Here is a 21,606-nt window from a genome sequence, read left to right as displayed (position 1 = left end):
GATCACAGGTAACCCCTTTGTTAAAAACTTGTCCCTGCTCCTACATGTGACCCTGCTGTTACCTCCGCCAAGGAAGTTATGTTTTCAGTGTATGTTGGTTTGTTTGTCTGTCTGTTAGCAAAGAACAGGTAAAAACTAATGAACAGATTTAGAGGAAATTTTCAGGAAATCTTAGGGTTGTCACAAAAAACAGTGGATTAAATTTTAGTGGTGATCCAGATTATGATCCAGATTGCACTATTTTTAATCACGCTGTGGCCTTTGGCGGAGGTTTGTGCTCTCTGAGTGCTTCTAGTTCTTTTTGGGATTTTTCCAATTTTTTTGTGTCCCCAAGACAAACCACCTGTGCCCTCACCACACTTTATACACCCACCCACAAAACAAAAAAAAGAGAAATCCGTGTGTGATCTTGTTTTATCAAAAAATAAAGATCCACTTTTTTCAGCATAAAACACTTGAGCTGTTTCTATCTGGGACAAACATTTACTCCGTGCATTTCATGTTCCACTTTCTGTGGCCCAACATTTGGAGGGAAACTAGTTTGCTGACTTGTCAATAAATGTTCATCATGAAACACTCATGCAGCACAACAACACAGGACAATACGAACTACAGTGATGCACTGCAGCATTTGAATTCAATGTATGTCTATTTATAATACGATCCAACGGAAAATGTGTCACTGCAGCTGATTTCCCATCAGCTGAGTTGAAGATAAAAGAAAGATTAGACAGTTGTTGATGTGTTCTTTCTGTGCTGCAGCTCTGCCCCCTCCCACTGTGACCATCAGCAGCATCACCACCGACTCCATGAACCTGTCATTCAGCTTTAACTCCCAGAATAATGTAAGCGCTTCTCTGTCAAACTGATCCTGTGTTTGAAGCCAAAAGGTTTTGTGTTCCGTCTACAATTTAAGGTTTTGTGGGTTTTGTTTTTTTTTTGTTTCCAGGTGAAATATTACATTGTGATTCTGTCCTGGCAGTTTGACACTCATGTCAAGGAGAGCAAAAACTACACAGTCACAGGAGACTCCCTCAGAGGTTCTTTTCTGATACATATATTTTTTCCCTTGTTATTGTTATCTGCTACACATGTATTTCCCTGAGCAGTGACCCCAATGTGTGCTGTGCTTGCAGCTACAAACATGACAGCAGGGACTCTGTATGAGGTTGCTGTGTGGGCTCACACTGCAATAGGAGACAGTCCGACCTCTCTATCGCATCACCAGACCAAAGGCAAGCAGCCGGAAAGACCCCTCCTCAAAGCCAAGGCTCTGAACCAGACAGCTGTGGAGTGCACCATCATCAGCGATCCCTCTGCAGAGGTACAGTGCACTCAAACAACAGCAACAAAATTAATAGAGGAAAAGAAAACTTGTTGAATGTTCTTTAAATTTGCCAAAAGCTAATTTCATCGGAAGTCCTTTGCTTTAAAGGAAGGATCTAGAGTGTAAATATGCAACAGTGATGAACACAACAATCAAAATAAATTAAAATGTTAGAATTAAAATGGATACATACAGGAAACATCTCAAAAACATCTTTTTTATAATAATTTTATTTTAATTGGGTAATCCAATTGTAATTGTCATATAACCTTTGCCTCCTCTTGGCCAGGACTCTCTTGACAAATACGTTCTTAATCTAAAAAGGACTTTTAGTGGTTAAATAAAGGTTGAATAGATAGATAAATAAATGAAGTCTTCACTAATTCCTTCATAATTTCCTTTCAAGGTACCAAACTTTCTTGTAAAATTTGAAATGGTTTTGATCATTAGTTCTCCAGGCTTTTTGGAGGTCCTTCTGTAGACTAGCCTGTAGCCTATTTTCTTTCATTTTCAGGTCACTCACTTTTAGACCAATACCCAGCCATTTTTTGAAGAATGGGTTGTTGTTGTTCAAGGCATTTACCCATCAACTTTATTAAAGATAGGTGAAACATACGTGCCTTCTCCTGTTCTTCAGAATTGCTAAAATGACTGGGTTTTTAGGGTTCCAAGCCCGCGGGAGCGAGTGGACGGCCAATGCAAGGCATGGCCGTTCGCCTGCTCCTAGCGGAGCAGGGAACCTTATTGTTTTTGTACGGATTTTTCATCAATGTGTATTTTTATTCTTCTCCGGTAAAACACGTTGGCCAGAAAAACGAGAAACTGCTGGGAAAAAGCCAACCACGCAGTCTAGTAGAAAAACGCTACCGCTACTCAGACAAAAATAATCATATCGTCCCATACCTAGGGGGCTCTATAACAAAGGACAATGTGTTTTTGCGAATAACTCCTAAACCGTGAGTCCTACACTCAAATTCTTGATGGCACCTGAAACTATAAATGATTCTGCATCTTTTTTACATTGGCCACGCCCACTTCCGTCTAACTAGATTTTTTTGCTATAGCGCGATAAAGGCAAAACCTACTTTCGAATACTACTCCCACATTAACAGGTGGATCAACATGAAACTTGGTACATAACATCTGTAGGCCTATGTGCTGAAGCTATGCTTAAAATTTTTTGCATTTTGCACGAGTGACGCAAAAGCAAACACTTTAGTGCTAGCTAGCACAATGGTTAACTATGAATATCTCCTCCATACTTTAGGATTATGGAAAATGCATTTAGATCCCATTAATGGATGAGATTTTGCCGCTTTGTATTAAATTTTATGCGTTTTTGACTGATAGGGGGCGCTATAATTTCATAAAGTTTATATCTGAATAACCGCTTGATGGATTTACACCAAACTTGGTACAGATGATCAAGACTGCAACTTGACACAATATCTGGAATATTATAATGAATTGGGCGTGGCTTATATGCTATCTCACTTTTGAGCTTTGAACTCAGCCAAATTGAACTTTAACTTCACAGAAATTACTGATCTATTACAGAATTGTCAGTTAGCTTTACCTTCCCAAGCTTTCTTCACAAATTATACCGTTGCGCCTTTGAGTACGCACCGGTCTGGCGAGTTTCGACTCGGCCCGCTCGCCGAGAGAGGCGGCGGAGCCACGCCAGCGGGACATCGGGATCGAAGCCCGCGGATAAGTGCGGAGCGTGGAGGCTTGGAACCCGTTGATAACTGCTTGCAGTTCTAGTTGTGTATTATTTTTATTCTTCTCCATTCCCATGTTGTATTTTTGGAGACAGGAATGCACTTGAAACGTGGGGCACTACCATCAATATAAAACTTCCACTTACATGGATGTAAGTTCTTTAAGCTTCAGTAACTAAAATGAAACTAAACATATTTGAAAAGTGCATATTTGAACATACAGAAGCAAAGTAAGAGCTATGCAAATTAACAAAAATCAAAAATATTTTATGTGTATTTTTAGTTCTTTAGGTAGGAAAATGTCCCCTTTGATTACATGGGGTACTGCAGCCAGCCACTAGGGTGCGCTCATCCCTTGTGGCTTCAATTTCCTGCTTCTGCTCCTTTCTCCATTAATAATACATCTTAATGCATTTAACACTTACCATTTTGCTTAAGATTACATAAAAATCTGACTCTTTGAAAGCAAAGTAAACAAAACTAGGGGTGGTAAACTTTTGCGCTGTTCTGTATAAGTCATCTCGTCTATACTCAACTTGTTTTCTTATCTTGTTCCATCTTATTGTAAATTGTAATGTTTTATCTTATAATCTCTCATCATATCGAAGACTGAGAGTTTATTGTTTTATCTTGAAACACACACGTGTAGAACGTATATTAATGATTCAGATTCCACATATATATGTTTATACTGATGTTAGTTACAATCAGCGTCATGGGGCAGCATACCTATACAAAAAAACTTGCACATCAAAGTAAGCTCTTTGAAAACTGTTTGAACAAAATGAATGTGTTTTTTTGTCTAAAATATAAATACAGTAATTTCAAAATGAGAGATGGCACTTTGTTTTAGAAAAATGTTAGAAAGGTTAGAAAGGTTTATGACAAACACCAACACTGAACACTGAACTGAGGAGATGGTGACACTGCTTTTATTTATTATGTGTGTGTCTGTGTTTTTGTGTGTAGGTGTATGGTGTGTTTTATGGCACCTTCTTCCTGGATTTGTACCGAAATCCTCGTCAGGTCCGGAGCTCTTCTCTCAGCCTCACAGTGACTGTGGACAGTGGTGAACAGTTTCTCTTCCTGGTGAGTCATCCCTTTAAACTCATTACAGACTTCCCTGTTCCCATTAAAATCTTATGCAGGTATCTGAGATTTCCTGGTTCACCTTGTTGCCCACAGTGTTGCTGTTTAAAAACTTGCTGATTTCTGACACAGAACTACTAATGTTTGCATTAAAATACAGCTTTTATTCATAGTTTTTGTGTTGTATTGTTTAATTCAATCCAGCATTAAGTCAGAGGGATCTTCTTGGCGGATGTCTTCACAATCAGATGTTTTTAGTTTTTTTTTCACACTTAGCATATAGTCTGTTTTATTCTGGCAAAAAGCATGTGACATATGTTAAATAGATCAAGGGTATTATCAAAGTTAAAAGAGGGCAGAAGTGGTAATTATTCAGTGTAAAGCCTGCAAAATGCAGTAGCAAATAGAATTACAATCACATTTTAAATATACCAAGGTGGTGTTTGAGGTGTTGCATAGAGTCTAAAGTGTTATAATGGAATATAAAATTTAAATTCAATTTATTATAATACAGTGATATTAGTTATTTAGTTTCTGTTACTAGAAGTTTGGTCATAAAGCTAAGGTTGGAGGTTCAACAGTCCATAGGGCTGCTGGTGGTAAATCAGTCAAGACAATGTTTTCTCATCACACTTTGGGGATCTTAAAGTTTCAGTGTGATATTTACAGTGATACAAACATTTGCATTTTAAAACAAGCCGCAACGTGTGAAATGGCACATGCTGCAGTCAATACCTGTTCTGCTCATGTACAATTAGATAAACAATAAAAGCAAAAAGCAGAGTTCTGTTTATGTTACTCACCATTTTCAACATGTAGCAGCAACCCAACCTCACTGTCAGTCCAAATATCCTTGTATTCACCATTTTGGATGTAAGTGTTTACATGGTCCAGACTGCACACACACCTTGTTGAAAGCCTAAGATCTTTGTTGCCAGATATGCAATAATTACCCTTTTTATAACATAGTTTTAGGGTCAAGTCTCCCTCTCTTTCTGTACACATGTTCACCAATCACAACACAAAACTAATCTTACAACCTCGCCCCTCTGAGAAAGTGTACCTCACATATGATAGTTTGGGTCTAAATACAGTTTTAAAGCGGCAGTATGGAAGTTAGACATTTCCTACCTGGCAGCTTTGCCTGGCATGGAAACTACAGCAGATTCAATGAGCACAGCATATCCATGTAAACAGGTGTTTTTCTTGTTGATTCACCTCAATAAACATTGAAAAACACCAACATTTCCAGAGATGATTCTTGTGTAAACAGGGTCTCAGTCATAAAGTGGTAATCTTCCAGTCAAAAGAGTGGAAGGTCTGTCCCCCACTAATGCCAGTCAAACTGACCAAAGGCAAATATTAAACTGTGATCTCACGGCCTGGGTCACTGTATATGTTGATCAGGAAATTGCTCAGTTGTTTTCCATCTCCAGGCTCGAGTTGTCTCACCCTTCCTGGGCCCTCCTTCTGACTACGCCGTGGTGAAAATGATTCCCAACGAGAGGCTGCCACCCAGGAACCTCCACCGGGTTCGAGTGGACAAGACCCGGGCTACGCTAAAATGGCAGCCACCCTACGACACCCCAGACATTCCTCTGGTACAACGCTGTCTCATGTTACTGTAATATTGATTATACACACTAACATGCAACAGTTCAGTCAGGAAAATGTGCCAGAATATCCACTGTCTGTTTTTGTTTTGTCTTTTAGGGTAAAGATTTTTAAAAGTTTTTCATTTTAAGAAGTCACCAAAAGGCAGCTGTGTATGTGTTTCCATCAGTTTGTGGTTTATTTATAATTTCCTGTCTCCCTAAGACATATGTGATCCATGTGAGGGATATGATCCGTAAGGTGGACCGCGACTACAAGCTGAGCACCCAGAACAACACCGTGGAGTATCTGCTGAAAGGCCTGGAGCCTGGAGGCCGATACAGTGTCTCTGTCTGCCTGCGCAACATGACCAAGGAGGCCAGCTTCACCCTTAGTACAGGTGTGTGTGTGTGTGGTTGTGTGTCTGCACACAGAAATGAGCTCAAACACTCGTTCACATCTGTTTATTTTGTTTTGCAATATACACTAACTGGAATGAAAGGCTGATTGATTATTTAGACAATTCAAAACCTGAAGCAGTAACAGTAAGTTTTATTAATGAAAAACTAAAAGTGTCAATTTGAAACAAAGTGCATCTTTAAAATCGAACAGATTTGCGGTATCATGTCAGTTGCTTCTCAAGTATGAATATTCTGGGACATTTTTAAAATATAATAAGAACTAACATTGCTTGAAGCAATGCATATTGCCTCCTGTCTTGTATGGTAAAGTTTTGAATAAAATGTGTGATCTGTTAGCACTTGGAATATGTATTGGGGATGGCTCAGCTGCCACTACATTAAATTTTAGCTGAATGTCTGTAAAAATAACAGATATAGCCATTTTGTGTTCATTAAGGTTGCTTAGCTGTAGGGGCCAGTTCAAGTTGGATTGACTTCAACTGCTTATCAGTTGTAGATAAACATCCAGTGATTACTTTCTGAGAGTTTCAGTGGTTCATGAAATGTTGATTTTGCTAACAAACAAACAAACACACACCCAGGTGATACCACCATTGTCTACCTTTCATTACGGCGGCAATAGTAAGAAAAAATATGATAGGTGTTAAATATTACCAGAAATACATGTTTGACTATCAAATGCTTATTTCAAAGTGTGTGTAAAAGAATTCCATCTCACATAATTCATTTCATTTGTTTTATCTTGCCATTTAGGGATGTAACAATTAAATTGTCGCAAGATTTCTCATCAAGTTGAAAACTGTCTTGTGAACCAAAGACAAAAAAAAAAACAGTCTTGTGACTTAATGGTGAAGATGTTTCTAGCATTAATAACTTGTTTGTTTGGCAGGAGTTCAAATGGGTCAGACACTAGGACTTGCACAGTTGTATAAGTCAAGCCACTTTCTTTACCCACTTCTCTGTGCCGGGTCGTGGTGGAGGTAGTGTCTATGTGTCAACGGTCACTGTGTGAGAGGCGGGGAACACCCTGGACAGGTCACAAGTCCATCACAGGTCCACATAGAGGCAAACAATCATTTATACTCTCACTCGCACCTAGTGATGTATGTGAAAAAAGGTGTCTCACACGAAAATGATAGTCAGACACTCTTGTTGGGTTTCAGCTAAATACTGGGGATTTTTATTGATGCACTTGCTCATTCTCAGCTTGCCCCAAAATCCCGAAACAGGGCATATTTATACAGACAAAATACATTGGTGTGTATTGCATACTTCTGACCACTTACATAACTCTTACAACACTTACAGGAAACCAGCTAGAACAGCTGGCTGAGTCTGGCTCAGCTCACCCTAGAACAAGCACACAGTTTTCCAGTAAATGTCTGTCATCACAAACCCACTGTTTTGGAAAGTTCTGGCAATCACAACCGGATATTCTTACACACGAACATCGCTCCTGTTTACCCTTACTTCTGCAACCTCTCTGCATCCTGCTCCACAGTGACAAGTTAGAGTTAATAATGAACCTAACATGCATGTTTTTTGGTCACTTGGAGTACCCAGAGAAGACCTATTCATGCACGAGGAGAATGTAAACTGCACACAGAAAGCCCCCAGGCAGGAGGTGAACCTGTAACCATTCTGTTGTGAAGCAACGGCTCTTAAATAATGCTCCGCTGTGCCTCCCTATTTATTTAATTAAACAAACAAAGTGATCATAATGCTGAGTTCACACAGATTTTTCAAATTTGAATCTGAGAAAATGAAGTTTGAACTTTATCTTTATCCATTTGACTTTAGAGCAAAAGAGCTTAACCTATACCTAACCTATACCTTAGAGCTTATACCTAACCTCCTTGGGGGAGATAAATATAATCAAAACCGAGGATTTAACTTTTTGATTTGGGAAGGGTCATGTTGAAAATAAATTCAGCATAAATCATGGTGCAGATGCAGAAATAACAGAACTACAGATGTTTGGGACTAGTTCACGTTTGCATTTTAAGAACATAGGCTGTATTAATACGTGGGGTCACCAAAACATCTACCTATTAAGGAGGATCAGTATCTTTGGTATCTGCAAGAATTTATTGTGTTACTTTTATTAGTGGTTTTTTTGAGAGTTTAACATTTTTTGTTGTGTGTTGGTTTAAAGAGTTGTCTGCTAAGCAGAAAAATAATTTGCATGGCATTGTTAAGGTCTGCTCTAAGATTACTGAAAGCCAGCAGCAAGGCCTGCACTCTATGGGAGAAAAGAGTAATCCGGAGGGCTAGCGCAATTATTAGATAACCTGACCATGTATTGGCAAAGGAATTCTCCCTGTTGCCCTCTGGGCGGCAGTATTATGTTTCATCTTGTAAAACTAATAGATATGCACGAGCCAAAACTATAGAAGGAATGCAGTAATTAGACATTATTTCCTTCTTTTGCAGTTTCTCTTCCTGCTCCAGAAGCTTTGAAAATTGTGACGGAGAAAGACCACGTGTTCCTCCTCTGGAAGAGCCTGGCAGTCCGAGAGAGGGGTTTTAATGAGAGCAGGGTGAGACACTGACAATTTCTGTATCTGCAGCACAACCGCCTTCACATTACAGCAAAATTTTCTAGAGGCTTGGATGTAGTTATCTATTACTGAACTGTAATTAAACAGAGGTTCCTGTCCATATGTTTGCTTTTTTCCCCTCATGTTAATGTCTTCTCAGTGTCCTCACTTTACTCTCTCTTGCTGTTCACAGGGATACGAAGTGCATGTGTTTGACAGTGTGATCAACCAGACCTCATACCTGGGAAATACCACAGACACCTTCTTCCGTATCAGCAGCCTGCTTGCGGGACACAACTACACCTTCTCAGTACAAGCACGTTGCCTGGTTGGCAGTCAGCTTTGTGGGGAGCCTGCAGTGCTGCTCTACAACCCCCCAAAAGGTACTGATGGACATTTAAAAACTGTTTAGATTCATTCAGATTGGACTGTAAAACTGTCTGTTTACTCTGAGGAATGACTGAACCTGGCAGGTCAGCATGAAAACAGAAAAAAGTTTACGCTGAACTCTTGTTACTCATGTGTCATTTAACAGCATGCTCTTATGTTAAAATGAAGGGGGCTTATTCTAAAACCTTCAATTGCATATGTTTATATATATATATATATATATATATATATATATATATATATATATATATATATATATATATTTTTTATTTATTTTTTTTTTTTTTATTATTCATGCTCTAAATGTTCTCTTTCCCACTGTTCAGGGATCAGTGATGCCTCCCGGAGTGAGAACCATTCAAAAGACATGGCTTCAGTGGTGGTTCCAGTCCTCTTCCTATTGCTGCTGGTAATGGGTGGAGGTTTGGTGGCACTTTACCTCCGACACCGCCGTCTCCAGAACAACTTCACTGCCTTTGCCAACTCCCACTACAACTCTCGCCTGGGCTCTGCTATCTTCTCTTCTGGTGATGAACTGGGTAACAAAGACACTTTAGTTTCTTAGTTTTCAGGCCAGTAACTCTGTTTACTTTACTACATATTTTCTGAGGAAAGGATAGAGAAATCTCCTTTAACCTGTGATTTCTTCAGGTTAAAATTAATTAGCCATTTCTGAAAGGCTTTTATTTTTCATTCACCAGCTTAGACAAACCAGAATAATCTAAACACACAGGAGAAGCTCCCCCTCACAGGCTTATCTTAGCAGGATGTGGGGTTGAAAGTCTGGCCTACTTCCCCACACACAATCATGGTGTTTTTTGGTGGCATCAAATAACTAATTACAACTAAATGTATTATATGAAAACACTAAATTTTAACAGACAGCAGCACACTCTTTCTGGTCTCCTTTTTTAAAAATGGGGACCATCAATTTGGTCTGCCAATGTGCAGGTGTCCTACCGGCACTCCTTGCAACATTGAAAAGGTGTGTCAATCATGACAGCCCCTCAATGTTCAGAGCTTTAAGCATCTTAAGGCAAATCTCATCCAATCCTGGCGCCCTGCCTCTAAGGGACTTTATAACTACCTTGGTGACCTCTGCTATGGTAATGGACTTACCTTCCCCCGAGTTCTCAGTCCTCAAAGGAGGAATTGATGATCGGATTGAGGAGGTCCTCAAAGAGTTCTTTTCACCATCCGATAACATCCTCTGTCTGGGTCAGCACTTCCCAAGCCAAGTTCATCCTGAGATGGGGTCCAATTTCCTTTTCCAATTCGTCAAACGGTTTGCCAGAACCTCCTTGGGGTTTTTCCCACCAAATTGGAGCCAGTGGTAACCTGGAGCCAGAGCTTGTTTAGCACCTGCTTTTCTGTTGCCGCCACTGTAAGCTCTGGCTCTGTCACAAAAAAAACAGTTCTAATTCAGCTCCACTTTTTTGCTGGGCCAGAGCAAAGAACCACTTTTGTCAAGAGCAGGCGCCAGATTCATGTAAACCAACAACCAATCAAATTTTAGTGAGCACCATGTTTAAAACTACAGTTTCTCTTTTACTCTGTTTAATTTAAGACAAAATAGTAAAAAGTCAAATTAGCAGTGGAATAACATTTTATCACTCTCTCATCTTTCTGCAGTTAGTGTGTGTCTGTGTATTGTTGTTGTTGTTTTTTTCAGAATTGACAATTATATAGCACCGGGCAGCAGGTCTGAGCACCACATAAAGCTACTTTTACAATCACTGTTTTTTATTGAATTCATAAACACAGTTTGAAGCTCCATTTATAAACATTTTCATCTCTTTTAATATCATCACCTGGTGTTTATGGATCCTGCTGAAATGTTGTGTGTAACTCTCATTTGTAGCAGTGTTTATAGTTATGATCAAAGATCAGGAATGAGTGTTCAGAACACTGGTTGTTGTTTAAAACAGTGTCTATATAATAAACTTCTGTTTGCAGGAATATTAACACAAACCCTGTGATCTGTAGAAATAAAGTGTCTGGCTGCACTTTAATCTTCTACAGAAACTTAAAATACAACACAGGAAGGATCAATTGTTTACTGGAAGATATGTTTTTGTGACAAAATGATGTTAGCTCTCTGGCTTTGGAAAACTAAACTAGAACCAATTGAAAACTAGCTGTAGCACCAGCTTTGGGATAGTACTGGAACCTCTTTAGTGGAAAAGCAGTCCTTGGAAACAACTGAAGTCCTTCTCTGTGTACCTGTCAGCTGCTTCAGGGGTTTTCAGGTATTAAAACCCCTAAAGGCTTCCTTCTTCAGCTTAACAGCCTCCATTACAGCTGGTGTCCACCAACGGTGTCATATGGTTGTTGGCATGACAGGCACCAGTGACCTTCTGGGCAAAACTCCTGGAAGCTGCATTTGCAATAGAGGCTCTGAATATGGCTCATTTGGATTCTATAGCCTTGTCCTTCCCTGCCACATTCAAAAAATGTCCTGGAGGTTTGAGTTAAAGATCTTGTGGATACGAGGCTCTGAAAAAAGTTTCCAGTTCACTCTTACTATTTGTTTGAGTTCCCTCACCACTGAGTGGTGATCAGTTGATAGCTCTGTTCCTTTTATTTAATCAAGTGTGAAATAAATAGGGCCACAGATATGATGATCTAGTTACAAAGTCAATCACCAACATTCGGCCCAAGGTGGCCTGGTACCAAGTACACTTATGGACCACCTTTTGCTCAAACATGGTGTTTTTAATGGACCACCCATGTCTAGCGCAAAAGTTCAACAACAAAACGGGCTCAGGTTCAGATCAGGGAAGCCATTCCTCCCATTCACTCCTCTCCAGATAATGCCATCATTTGAATCGCACATACTCTGACCCACCCCCTGGGCCCATTTTGCCATGGGAAGCCCTACCTGAAGCTAATACCCCAGACAGTATAGACTCCAGGATCACATGAGTACTGAAACTCACCACCACTTTAAAGTGGTGATTTAGTGAAAGAGAGATCTTTACCCTCTCTAGGATATTTGAGTGTGAAATGGCAATGTGTCTTGACAGTCTTTGTGTGTTTTGTAATTTGGGTAAGGCTTACAGCAATGTCCCTTGTGATGTCCTGTAGTGGCTACTTTGCAAGTATAAGGTTTTAAGCCCCCATGAGCCATGTAGTCCTTATACAACTAAAATAAGAGTTTGGTTTGCATTCTAGCTAATACAGTGGGGAGAACAAGTATTTGATACACTGTTGATTTTTCAGGTTTTCCCACTTGCAAAGCTTGTAGATGACTGTAATTTTTATCATAGGTACTCTTCAACTGTGAGTGATGGAATCTAAAACAAAAATCCAGAAAAATACAATGTATGATTTTTAAATAATTAATTTCCATTTTATTGTGTGAAATAAGTATTTGATACACCAGAAAAATGAAACTTAATATTTGGTACAGAAACCTTTGTTTGCAATTACAGAGATCAGACGTTTCCTGTAGTTCTTGACCAGGTTTGCACACACTGCAGCAGGGATTTTGGCCCACTCCTCCATACAGATCTCCTCCAGAGCCTTCAGGTTTCGGGGCTGTCGCTGGACCACACGGACTTTAAGCTCCCTCCAAAGATTTTCTATTGGATTCAGGTCTGGAGACTGGCTAGGCCACTCCAGGACCTTAAGATGTTTCCTACGGAGCCACTCTTTAGTTGCCCTGGCTGTGTGTTTTGGGTCGTTATCATGCTGGAAGACCCAGCCACGACCCATCTTCAGTGCTCTTACTGAGGGAAGGAGGTTGTTGGCACAAATCTCACGATTACATGGCCCCATCCATCCTTCCCACAATATGGTGCAGTCGTCCTGTCCCCTTTGCAGAAAAGCATCCCCAAAGAATGATGTTTCCACCGCCATGCTTCACGGTTGGGATGGTGTTCTTGTATCTGCTCACCATTACTCATGTGCATTAGATTGATTGTGAATGAACAGTCAACTGAGTAGATATCCGCTCGCTGACACATGATGCTGTTTTTATTTTGTAATTTAAAAAAAAAAAAATTCATGTTAAAGGCAACCGAAGAGGTAAAGCAGGTCTTTACAGCTGCCATGCATAATTTAAAAAAGAACAGACAGCTTATAAAGTATCCATGGCCTTCTCACCATGTTTTCAGTCATAAAATCTGTTTCACTATAAACTTAAGAGAAAAAACCCACAGGTGTTCATCATTGTGGGGTAGGAAATTGAACAAAACAAGACATGACAAATCTAATGAAGCATGCAAGTTATATATGTACAAGCACATTTAATTTCTTTAGAAGTGACTTTTTGTAAAAGCCATTTATTTTTCTTATCTTTTTTAGGTGACGATGATGAAGATGCTCCCATGATCAGCGGATTTTCAGATGATGTTCCCATGGTTATTGCATAGCAAGACATTCCTTTTACTCTCGTTTACCTGCTGCCTCTTTTTGTCCTCGTCCCCTTCTTTAATCCCCTTCCTGCTCCGGGCCGAACAGGCCAAAACTCACCTCCATTTCAAATCCACTGATTGGAGTTAACCCCGGTATGCAGGAGTTGTGAAGAAAAATGGAAAAGCTTAAAAAGCGTAAGATATTTTTCAAAGAATTGATGCACTTTTTTGGATGCGCAATAACTTATTTTTTATAAATCAAATATATATATATGAGATGGGGAAAAAAAGGACTGTGGAGAAGAGGTGGACACTGAAGCAAACTGTGAAGAGTCTGAGTTTGTTCAGCATGCTGGGGAAAGACCCTGTTTGTAATGCAAACTCACTGTCCAGTGGAGCAATTTATTGCTTAGAGCCAAAAGAAGCATTCAAACTGAAACTTAGAATGCAAAAAACACACTTAAACATACACAGAAGAAAATACAAATGTATAGTCTAAAGCTGTATACATAATTTCAGACTAGGATTTATTAGGTTGGTTGTAGTTACATGTCTTTGTAATAGTACAATATGTAATATAGAAGTATATGTTGTACTATAACAGTATATGTAACATTGTTGCCCCTGAGGGGACAGATGTGGGAGTTCACTGTGGATTATGTTTCATATTTCAAAGAATCTAATTAGTCTTGTAGGAAAATCAGCAGTTTGGAAACTGTTGATTCCGTAAATGCAGTCGGAAAATCAAACAGATCGGAGTGGATTTAGGGAACTGATGAAAACACATTTCTTTTCTACCACCAGCACTCTGTTGTATGTAGAAATAACATACGTCATGACTGGAGCAGACTCCAGGCTTTGAGGGGAAGGTTGCCTTTTGAGTTTTGCCAAGATCATCGAAACAATTTGTAAATATTGTCTTTCCTTGTAATGCTGCACCATACTGTAAAATGTGTACATTGTTTTGTTTTTTTAATTATTCAGCACAGCAAATTATTGTCCCCAGCGTTTTGCCATATGCATAGTTGTAGAAGTATGTTTGGGGTTCTCAGGGAAATGTGTCGGAGCAGACACCAGTGCAGCACCACCATCACCACCATGGCTTAGGCACAAATGTCCACCTGCTGTTGAATAACTACTAAAACCTTAAAAGAGGCTTGGGCTCAGCTGGGGGTGGTATGCGTGGCACAAGCAGATTATTGTTACTGGTTCAGGCTAACTTTCTGAGCTGATTAGGTCTGAATTAACTTCAACAAGAATATTTCACTTTTCTCCAGATGTATCCAGCCATGCTCATAGTTTGGTTAAGAATTTCTTACAACCCCCTAAGTTTAAAAAATGCTATTGTTCTCACTCTAAAACTTTATCTTTTTATTTATGTTTTTTCTACGCAGTTAAAAAAACACCCCTAAAAAATATTTTTAACTTAGTAAGCTTTCAATCACATAAAAAAGTAGCAGTTACATTTCTTTTTTGTTATTTTGTTTATTTACAAACCGGTGACAGGAGGCTTGTTCAGAAAGTGTCTTTGCTTTAAAAATAGTGACAAAAATATTCCTTGATTGATTGTTTTAGCACCAATGGCTGCTTATCTTCCTTTACACCCCCTGGCAATTTTTTTTATAACAACCCCAACTCCTGAAAAAAGTTGGGATGTTGTGTAAAATGTAAATAAAAACAGAATGCAATGATTTGCAAAACTATGGGCTGATCTATATTTCATTGTGAATAAAATATGGGTTTATGAGATTTATGAGACCGACCCATGACATCCCGAGTCGAGGTCAGCAGCACACCACCCTCACTATAAACAGTGTTGGTGCTGCACTGCTTTCCCCTCCTGAGACGCCGTATGGTGGACCAGAATCACCTCGAAGCCGTGCGGAAGTCTTTCTCCATGGCCTCTCCGAACTCCTCCCATGCTCGAGTTTTTGCCTCAGTGACCACCCGAACTGCATGCCGCTTGGACTGCCGGTACCTGTCAGCTGCTTCTGGAGTCCCACAGGCCAAGAAGGCCCGATAGGACTCCTTCTTCAGCCTGACAGCATCCCTCACTGCAGGTGTCCACCAGCGGGTTTGAGGGTTGCCTCCGTGACAGGCACCAACTACCTTGTGACCACAGCTCAGATAAGCCGCCTCAACAATGGAGGCACAGAACATGGCTCACTTGGGCTCAATGTCCCCCACCTCCCCCGGAACATGTTCGAAGTTCTCAAATCTCACTGTCATTGCCCACGTGAGCGTTGAAGTCCCCCAGCAGAACAAGGAAGTCCCCAGGAGTGGCACTCTCCAGTAACCCCTCCAAGGACTCCAAAAAGGGTGGGCAATCCGAACTGCTGTTCGGCGCATAGGTGCAAACAACAGTCAGGACCCGTCCCCCCACACGTAGGTGGAGGGAGGCTACCCTCTCGTTCACCGGGGTAAACCCCAACGTACAGGCACCAAGATGGGGGGCAACAAGTATGCCCACTCCTGCTCGGCGCCTCTCACCGGGGACAACTCCAGAGTGAAAGAGTGTCCAACCCCTCTCAAGGAGACTGGTTCCAGAGCCAGAGCCATGCGTTGAGGTAAGCCTGACTATTTCTAGCAGGAACCTCTCAACCTCACAGGCTCTTTCCCCACCAGAGAGGTGACATTCCACGTCCCAAGAGCCAGCTTCTGTAGCCGAAGATCAGACCGCCAAGGTCCCCACCTTCGGCCACCACCCGAAGGTGGTGGTAAAACTAGAGGTATAAAAGCAGCAGGTCTTTGTGATAAACCCATTAAGTTGTTGGCATTAATCTCCAGACTAACTGCGTAGTTGGCTGCCACAGGAGGAATAATGAAGACATTTGTTTAGTTCTGTAAGAATTAAAAAAATAGCCTCAGATCAGCAGGAGTTGTTGATCAAAATGGATCTTATTTCTTTGTATTGACAGAAGAAAACTGCTCCATGTCTGTAAATGTGCCAGCACACACCAAATGACAAAAAAAAGAAATAAGAGAAAACATTTGTTCAGCCTCCATGTCTCACACCACACCACACTCGCCTCCTGCATGGCATTAACTCATGTTTGTGTTTTGCCTCCAGGATCGCATCATTTGAAATTTAAACTGATGGCGTCCTGCTTTCTTTTACTATTGTGTTGATTTTGTTTGTGAAAACGTCTTCATGAATGTATTTTATGTCTGTACTTTTGTTCATTGTGCTACTGTTACCACCTGTGAACTCAGTGCACTCTGTGCTTTTGCTCCTTACAGAAGAAAATTTAATTATCATTGCTTTTAGACTGGAGTACATCACCATTTTGTTGTTGTCAGTTTTTTAAGACATATTCAAGTTACTGGGAACTGTACATTTAAATTAACAAAAGTAAAATAGCAAATAGTTTTAGTTTCATAATCTACTTCCAGTAGTAGTCATCTCTCTTGGTATTCTTTTTATTTTGCTGCCTTACAACCTAGAATTTAATTTGATTTTAATTTGATTACAAGGAATAATTCTATAAAAATACTCCAGATTAATTAAGTTAAATGGGAAAATTTGTTTTACATAGTTTTAAAACATATAACACTGGAAAATGGTATGTATTCACCACTTTACTTTGAAGTCCAAACCATTATCTTCAGAAGTCACATAATTAGTTAAATTGGATCCACATATGAGCGATCAAATGATCCACACCTGTTGTAACATCTTTAAGTAGTAAGGTCAACCATCAAGCAAGAGATATGAGTAGGCCTGTCACAATAACAAATTTAACTGGATGATTAATTGTCTCAGAAAATATTGCGATAAACGATAATATCGTTTGGAGACCGTTTTAAGCTAATGTAATGATAATAACATAACAGTGCAAGTACATCCTTTCAAAGATTAATAAATTTTACTTTCAAAAGAACACTTAACACTGGAACTGGAACACAAAATAAACAAAACCACTAAAAACAAAATGGACTCTCAGTCTCCGTTAACAAAGAATGCACTTGAATAAAAACTAAATACATATAAATAAAAAAATAAATGGAACTAAAACCTACATTCAACCAAAACAGTACAGATTATGAAGTCTGTAAACTAAACTGCCCTTCAAAAAAAAAAAAATCGTTAGTTAGGAACTGAGAAACTGGTCAGAGATATCAGAGTTAACGGAAAGGTCAATGGAGTAAAATACAGAAAAATAAATTGTTGGGGTTTCCCAGAGATTTGAGACTAGAACAGATGTCCACCTTCCAGCAGGACAATGTCCTTAAACACTCTGCTGCAGATATAGTCCACTGTTAACCAGTTAACAAGTTGACCAAGATCAGGAAAACAAACCTGAAGAGACTTGATCCTGTAACTGCCTAAAAATGTGACAATTAAAAGTATTGAGTTTTGAGAGCTGGGTACATATGCACTCACAATTTTTCAGTTTTCTAATTACAATATTTTTTTGTTTTATTTCCCTTTTAACTTCATTTATGTCAAATATTTCTGTAGACTTGCTGCTTTTAAACAAATTAAAAAAAAGTTAAATCACAGGTTGTAAAGGCAACAAAAAGAAAGAATACCAGGATGAAGGAAAACTTTCGTAAGGCACTGTATTTCCTTTTATCATCTCAGTTTTCCTAAAATCATCATATGTGTCTGAAGTGACATTTTAAGTTTTACTGAAAGTTGAGTTTGTGTTTGGCTGAGTTCATCAGGTACTCTGTTCTGTTTCTTGGCCTTAAAACAGATTTTTCTGGTACTGATTTTGTTTTTAATTTCTTTAGATGTTCTTTTTTTTCACCACATAATGCCTTATGGGAACACAATGGGTTTTTTGTGTAATGTATTGTTTGTATGATAGATCACCAGTGTTTATGCATTTGCTCTCATGTACACAACACTCTGAACGGCTGTGGATCATTGGGTCACATCACTGCTCCTTTCTGTGCCATAGTCAGGATCCACTTGGTGTTTTTAGTCAGGTTTTACACATGTGTAAAGTATGAACATTGGTTATTCTGTGACTGTTTGCTTCCTACCTGTCTTAATGTTGACTCAGAGTTCGAACATGTTGATATGTTGCTTGCTTTTATTGGACTGGATTGCAAGAAAATGAGAAATTTAGAGAAACAATGTGAGATGTTTTAAACAACCACTTATACTGAAATAAACTTGCTGAAAATGAAACTATTGTCCACATGCTTCGGAACATAGAAAAGGGTCAGAAACTGAAATTGTTGTCCAAAATTTGGATTGCATGTAATTTGACATGAATTAGACCTGTTTGCCTATTGTATAGTTCTTTGAGATGATCTTTGTTGTGAACTGGCACTATAGTTAGTTGAAACCAGATGTTTACATACACTGTATAAAAAACACCTAACCATTTTTGTCTTACTGTTTGTCATTAAATTAGACTAAACCTTATCTAGTTTAGGTCAAACAGGTCTCCCAAAATGATTTATATTTGTTAAATTCCCAAATTACGAAAAACAATGTTTTTTTCTTTCTTCAAAGTCACAAGTTTTCATCCATTTTCTTTATATTTGATAATATTGCCTTTAAACTGTATGACTTAGGTCAAATGTTTGGGATTTTCTTCCACAAGCTTCTCACAACAGTTTCTGTAATGTTGTCTCCTGAGAGAGCTGGTGGAACTGAGTCAGATTTGTAGATCACCTTTTCAGATCTGCCCACACATTTTCTATGGAATTGAAATCAGGACTTTGTGAAGGCCACTCCAAAACATTGACTTTGTTATCCTTAAGCCATTCTGTAACCAGTTTGGCAATGTGCTTCGGGTCTTCCACCTGTAAGACTCATTTGCACTGAGCTTTAACTTCCTGGCTGATGTCTTGAGATGTTTCAATTTTTCCACATAATGTTCTTTCCTCATGATGCCATCTAATTTGTGAAGTGCACCAGTCCCTCCTGCAGCAAAACACAAAATAAAGGTCTTGCATTTTCGAACTGTAATCTGGCTTTTTTTATGTTGCTTTCAGAGTAATGGCTTCTTTCAGCCCATGTTGTTACAGGACTTGCTTATCTGTGGATAAAGACACTCTCTTATCAGCTTCAGCAGCTTCTTCACAAGATCTTTTGCTTTTGTTATGGGCTCGATACACACATTTCTCACCAAAACATGTTCATCTAAGGAACACAGAACTTGCCTCTTTCCTGAGCAGTATGATGGCAGGACATTCCCATGGTGTTTATACTTGTGTATAATTGTTTAAATATGTGTACGTGGCACCTTCAGACACCTGGAAATTATACTCGAGAATGAACCAGAGTTGTGGAGGTAAATTCTCTTCCTTATGTCTTGGACGATTTTTGATTTTCCAATGATGTCATACAAAGAAGCAGTGTGTTTGAGGTGTGTTTGAGCAATGACATCATCAGGGCTTTCTCAAATTGTTTAAAGGCATGGGGATTTTAGTGTATGTAAACATGTGACTTTAAAGAAAGTAATTAAAAAAATCTCTATTTGGGCAATCAAAAAACAAAAAACTTTCAGGAATCCTAACTGACCTTAAACAGGAAGGGTTTCATCTGATTTAATGTCAGACAGTAAGGAAACAAGGATTAGGTTTTTTTTAAATATACAGCCAATATAACAATCTGATTTCAACTGCATATGGCATTACAAATAAAACAACACTTCATGTGGTATCAAAATACACCATCATTACCCCATATGCAGCATTGTTGAAAACAACACCTAAATTATGACATTACATGTCACATGATCAAGACATCAATATGAAACTTCATGTCATACAGTATACAAAGACACCAAAGTTATGACATCATATGTCACATAGCATCAAACATATCAATATAACATCACGTCACTACGTGTTAAAAACACCATCATTATGACATCACAGTGGAACACGGTATCAAAAGAATGCTATTGTGAGCCCCCCTCTGCATTTTCACTGGACAAGTGGTGGTACAGCTCCTCTGCACCTGTGAAGGTGTGGATTTAGGGTGTGTGGCATGAGGCAGATCACCACTGAGGTTCCTGTCTGATTTTGTTGAGACAGGATCACTACGTGGGCTGATGGTTGTCTGCTTGTGATGGTTTGCTGAGGGATTCTTATCCTTTTGGCTGTTTTTATAATAAAAAAAATGTTAAACTCTGAACATTGTGTTTGGTCTTCATTTTATGTTGTGGCCCAAAAAGCCTGGACAAAACCCTATCATTGGGACTTCACGTCACATAACAAAATCAGACAAATACAATAGTTTGATGTTGGATGTGACATCTAGTGTCACAAGAGTATAAGATATTAGTATAGACATAGCTTCACATGATGTGACACATAATATAGTAACTTTTTTTATCAATGCCTTACATTGTAAGACAGTATGAGTACAGTGTGATCATCTTATGACCTTGTGCTTTTTGGTATCAAAATCACACTAAAGTATAACCATCATTATCGTCAACATTTTTATTGAGGGATCAAACATGGTCATTGAAGCGTCAACAATACAAATTTGTCCTCATTTTCCTTATGTAAACATAAAACATAAGAAAGACAATACAAAAACCAAACAGAGTTACATAAATGAACAAGAACATTCCCATGACCCACCCACCCCCCTTTCCGTAGGACTTATATCTTATCACACCGAGGTTCAAGTTAGATCCATTTCAAATAGAGTTATCAATATATTGCCGAAGGGGTTGCCAAGTTTTATTGAATCGCTTTAATTTATTTGCTAAAGAGAACCGAATTCTTTCCAAATGAGAGAGCCTTACCAGTTCTTCCAGCCACAATTTAACAGATGGAACCTCTGTCTTTTTCCAAAACATCAACACTAGTTTTTTTGCTATGATAAAGGCATAGGATAATAATTGCTGTTGGCATTTATTAAATTGAGAAAACTGATCAGAAACTCCAAGTACAATTAGAAGTGGGTCCAGCCTCAGCTCTGTATGGAACATATCTGACAAAGTTTTGAATATGCCGGACCAAAATGGGGTTAATTTTGTGCACAAGAAATAAGAATGGAGTAGTGTGGCTTCTTCAACATGGCATTTGTTACAGAGTGGGGATGTGTCAGGGAAAATTTTATGTAACTTCGCCTTACAGTAATGAAGCCTGTGTATGATTTTAAATTGAATAAGACAGTGTCTGGAATTAGCAGAGCACTTGTGTATATTCTCTAAAGCGGCCTTCCAGAGTCCCATACTTATCTCC

At 39.1% G+C, this 21,606-nt stretch overlaps 1 protein-coding gene across 1 annotated transcript in view; it reads left to right on the top strand.

Moving 5' to 3' along the window:
• The window catches only part of sorl1 (sortilin-related receptor, L(DLR class) A repeats containing), a 137,599-nt gene extending 122,424 nt beyond the window's left edge, over nucleotides 1-15,175 (top strand). The window contains exons 39-48 of the mRNA XM_017436024.3: nucleotides 763-845; nucleotides 950-1,040; nucleotides 1,137-1,324; nucleotides 4,018-4,137; nucleotides 5,574-5,738; nucleotides 5,956-6,130; nucleotides 8,586-8,692; nucleotides 8,886-9,075; nucleotides 9,409-9,621; nucleotides 13,391-15,175. Of these exons, the coding sequence (XP_017291513.3) occupies nucleotides 763-845; nucleotides 950-1,040; nucleotides 1,137-1,324; nucleotides 4,018-4,137; nucleotides 5,574-5,738; nucleotides 5,956-6,130; nucleotides 8,586-8,692; nucleotides 8,886-9,075; nucleotides 9,409-9,621; nucleotides 13,391-13,458 (1,400 nt within the window). The 3' untranslated portion in view covers nucleotides 13,459-15,175. The remainder of the gene's footprint in view (nucleotides 1-762; nucleotides 846-949; nucleotides 1,041-1,136; nucleotides 1,325-4,017; nucleotides 4,138-5,573; nucleotides 5,739-5,955; nucleotides 6,131-8,585; nucleotides 8,693-8,885; nucleotides 9,076-9,408; nucleotides 9,622-13,390) is intronic.
• Nucleotides 15,176-21,606: the final 6,431 nt, after the last annotated feature.

The sequence above is a fragment of the Kryptolebias marmoratus genome, linkage group LG2 (assembly GCF_001649575.2).
Source record: "Kryptolebias marmoratus isolate JLee-2015 linkage group LG2, ASM164957v2, whole genome shotgun sequence".
Classification (NCBI taxonomy): Eukaryota; Metazoa; Chordata; class Actinopteri; order Cyprinodontiformes; family Rivulidae; genus Kryptolebias; species Kryptolebias marmoratus.
This window is presented reverse-complemented; position numbering and strand designations above follow the sequence as displayed.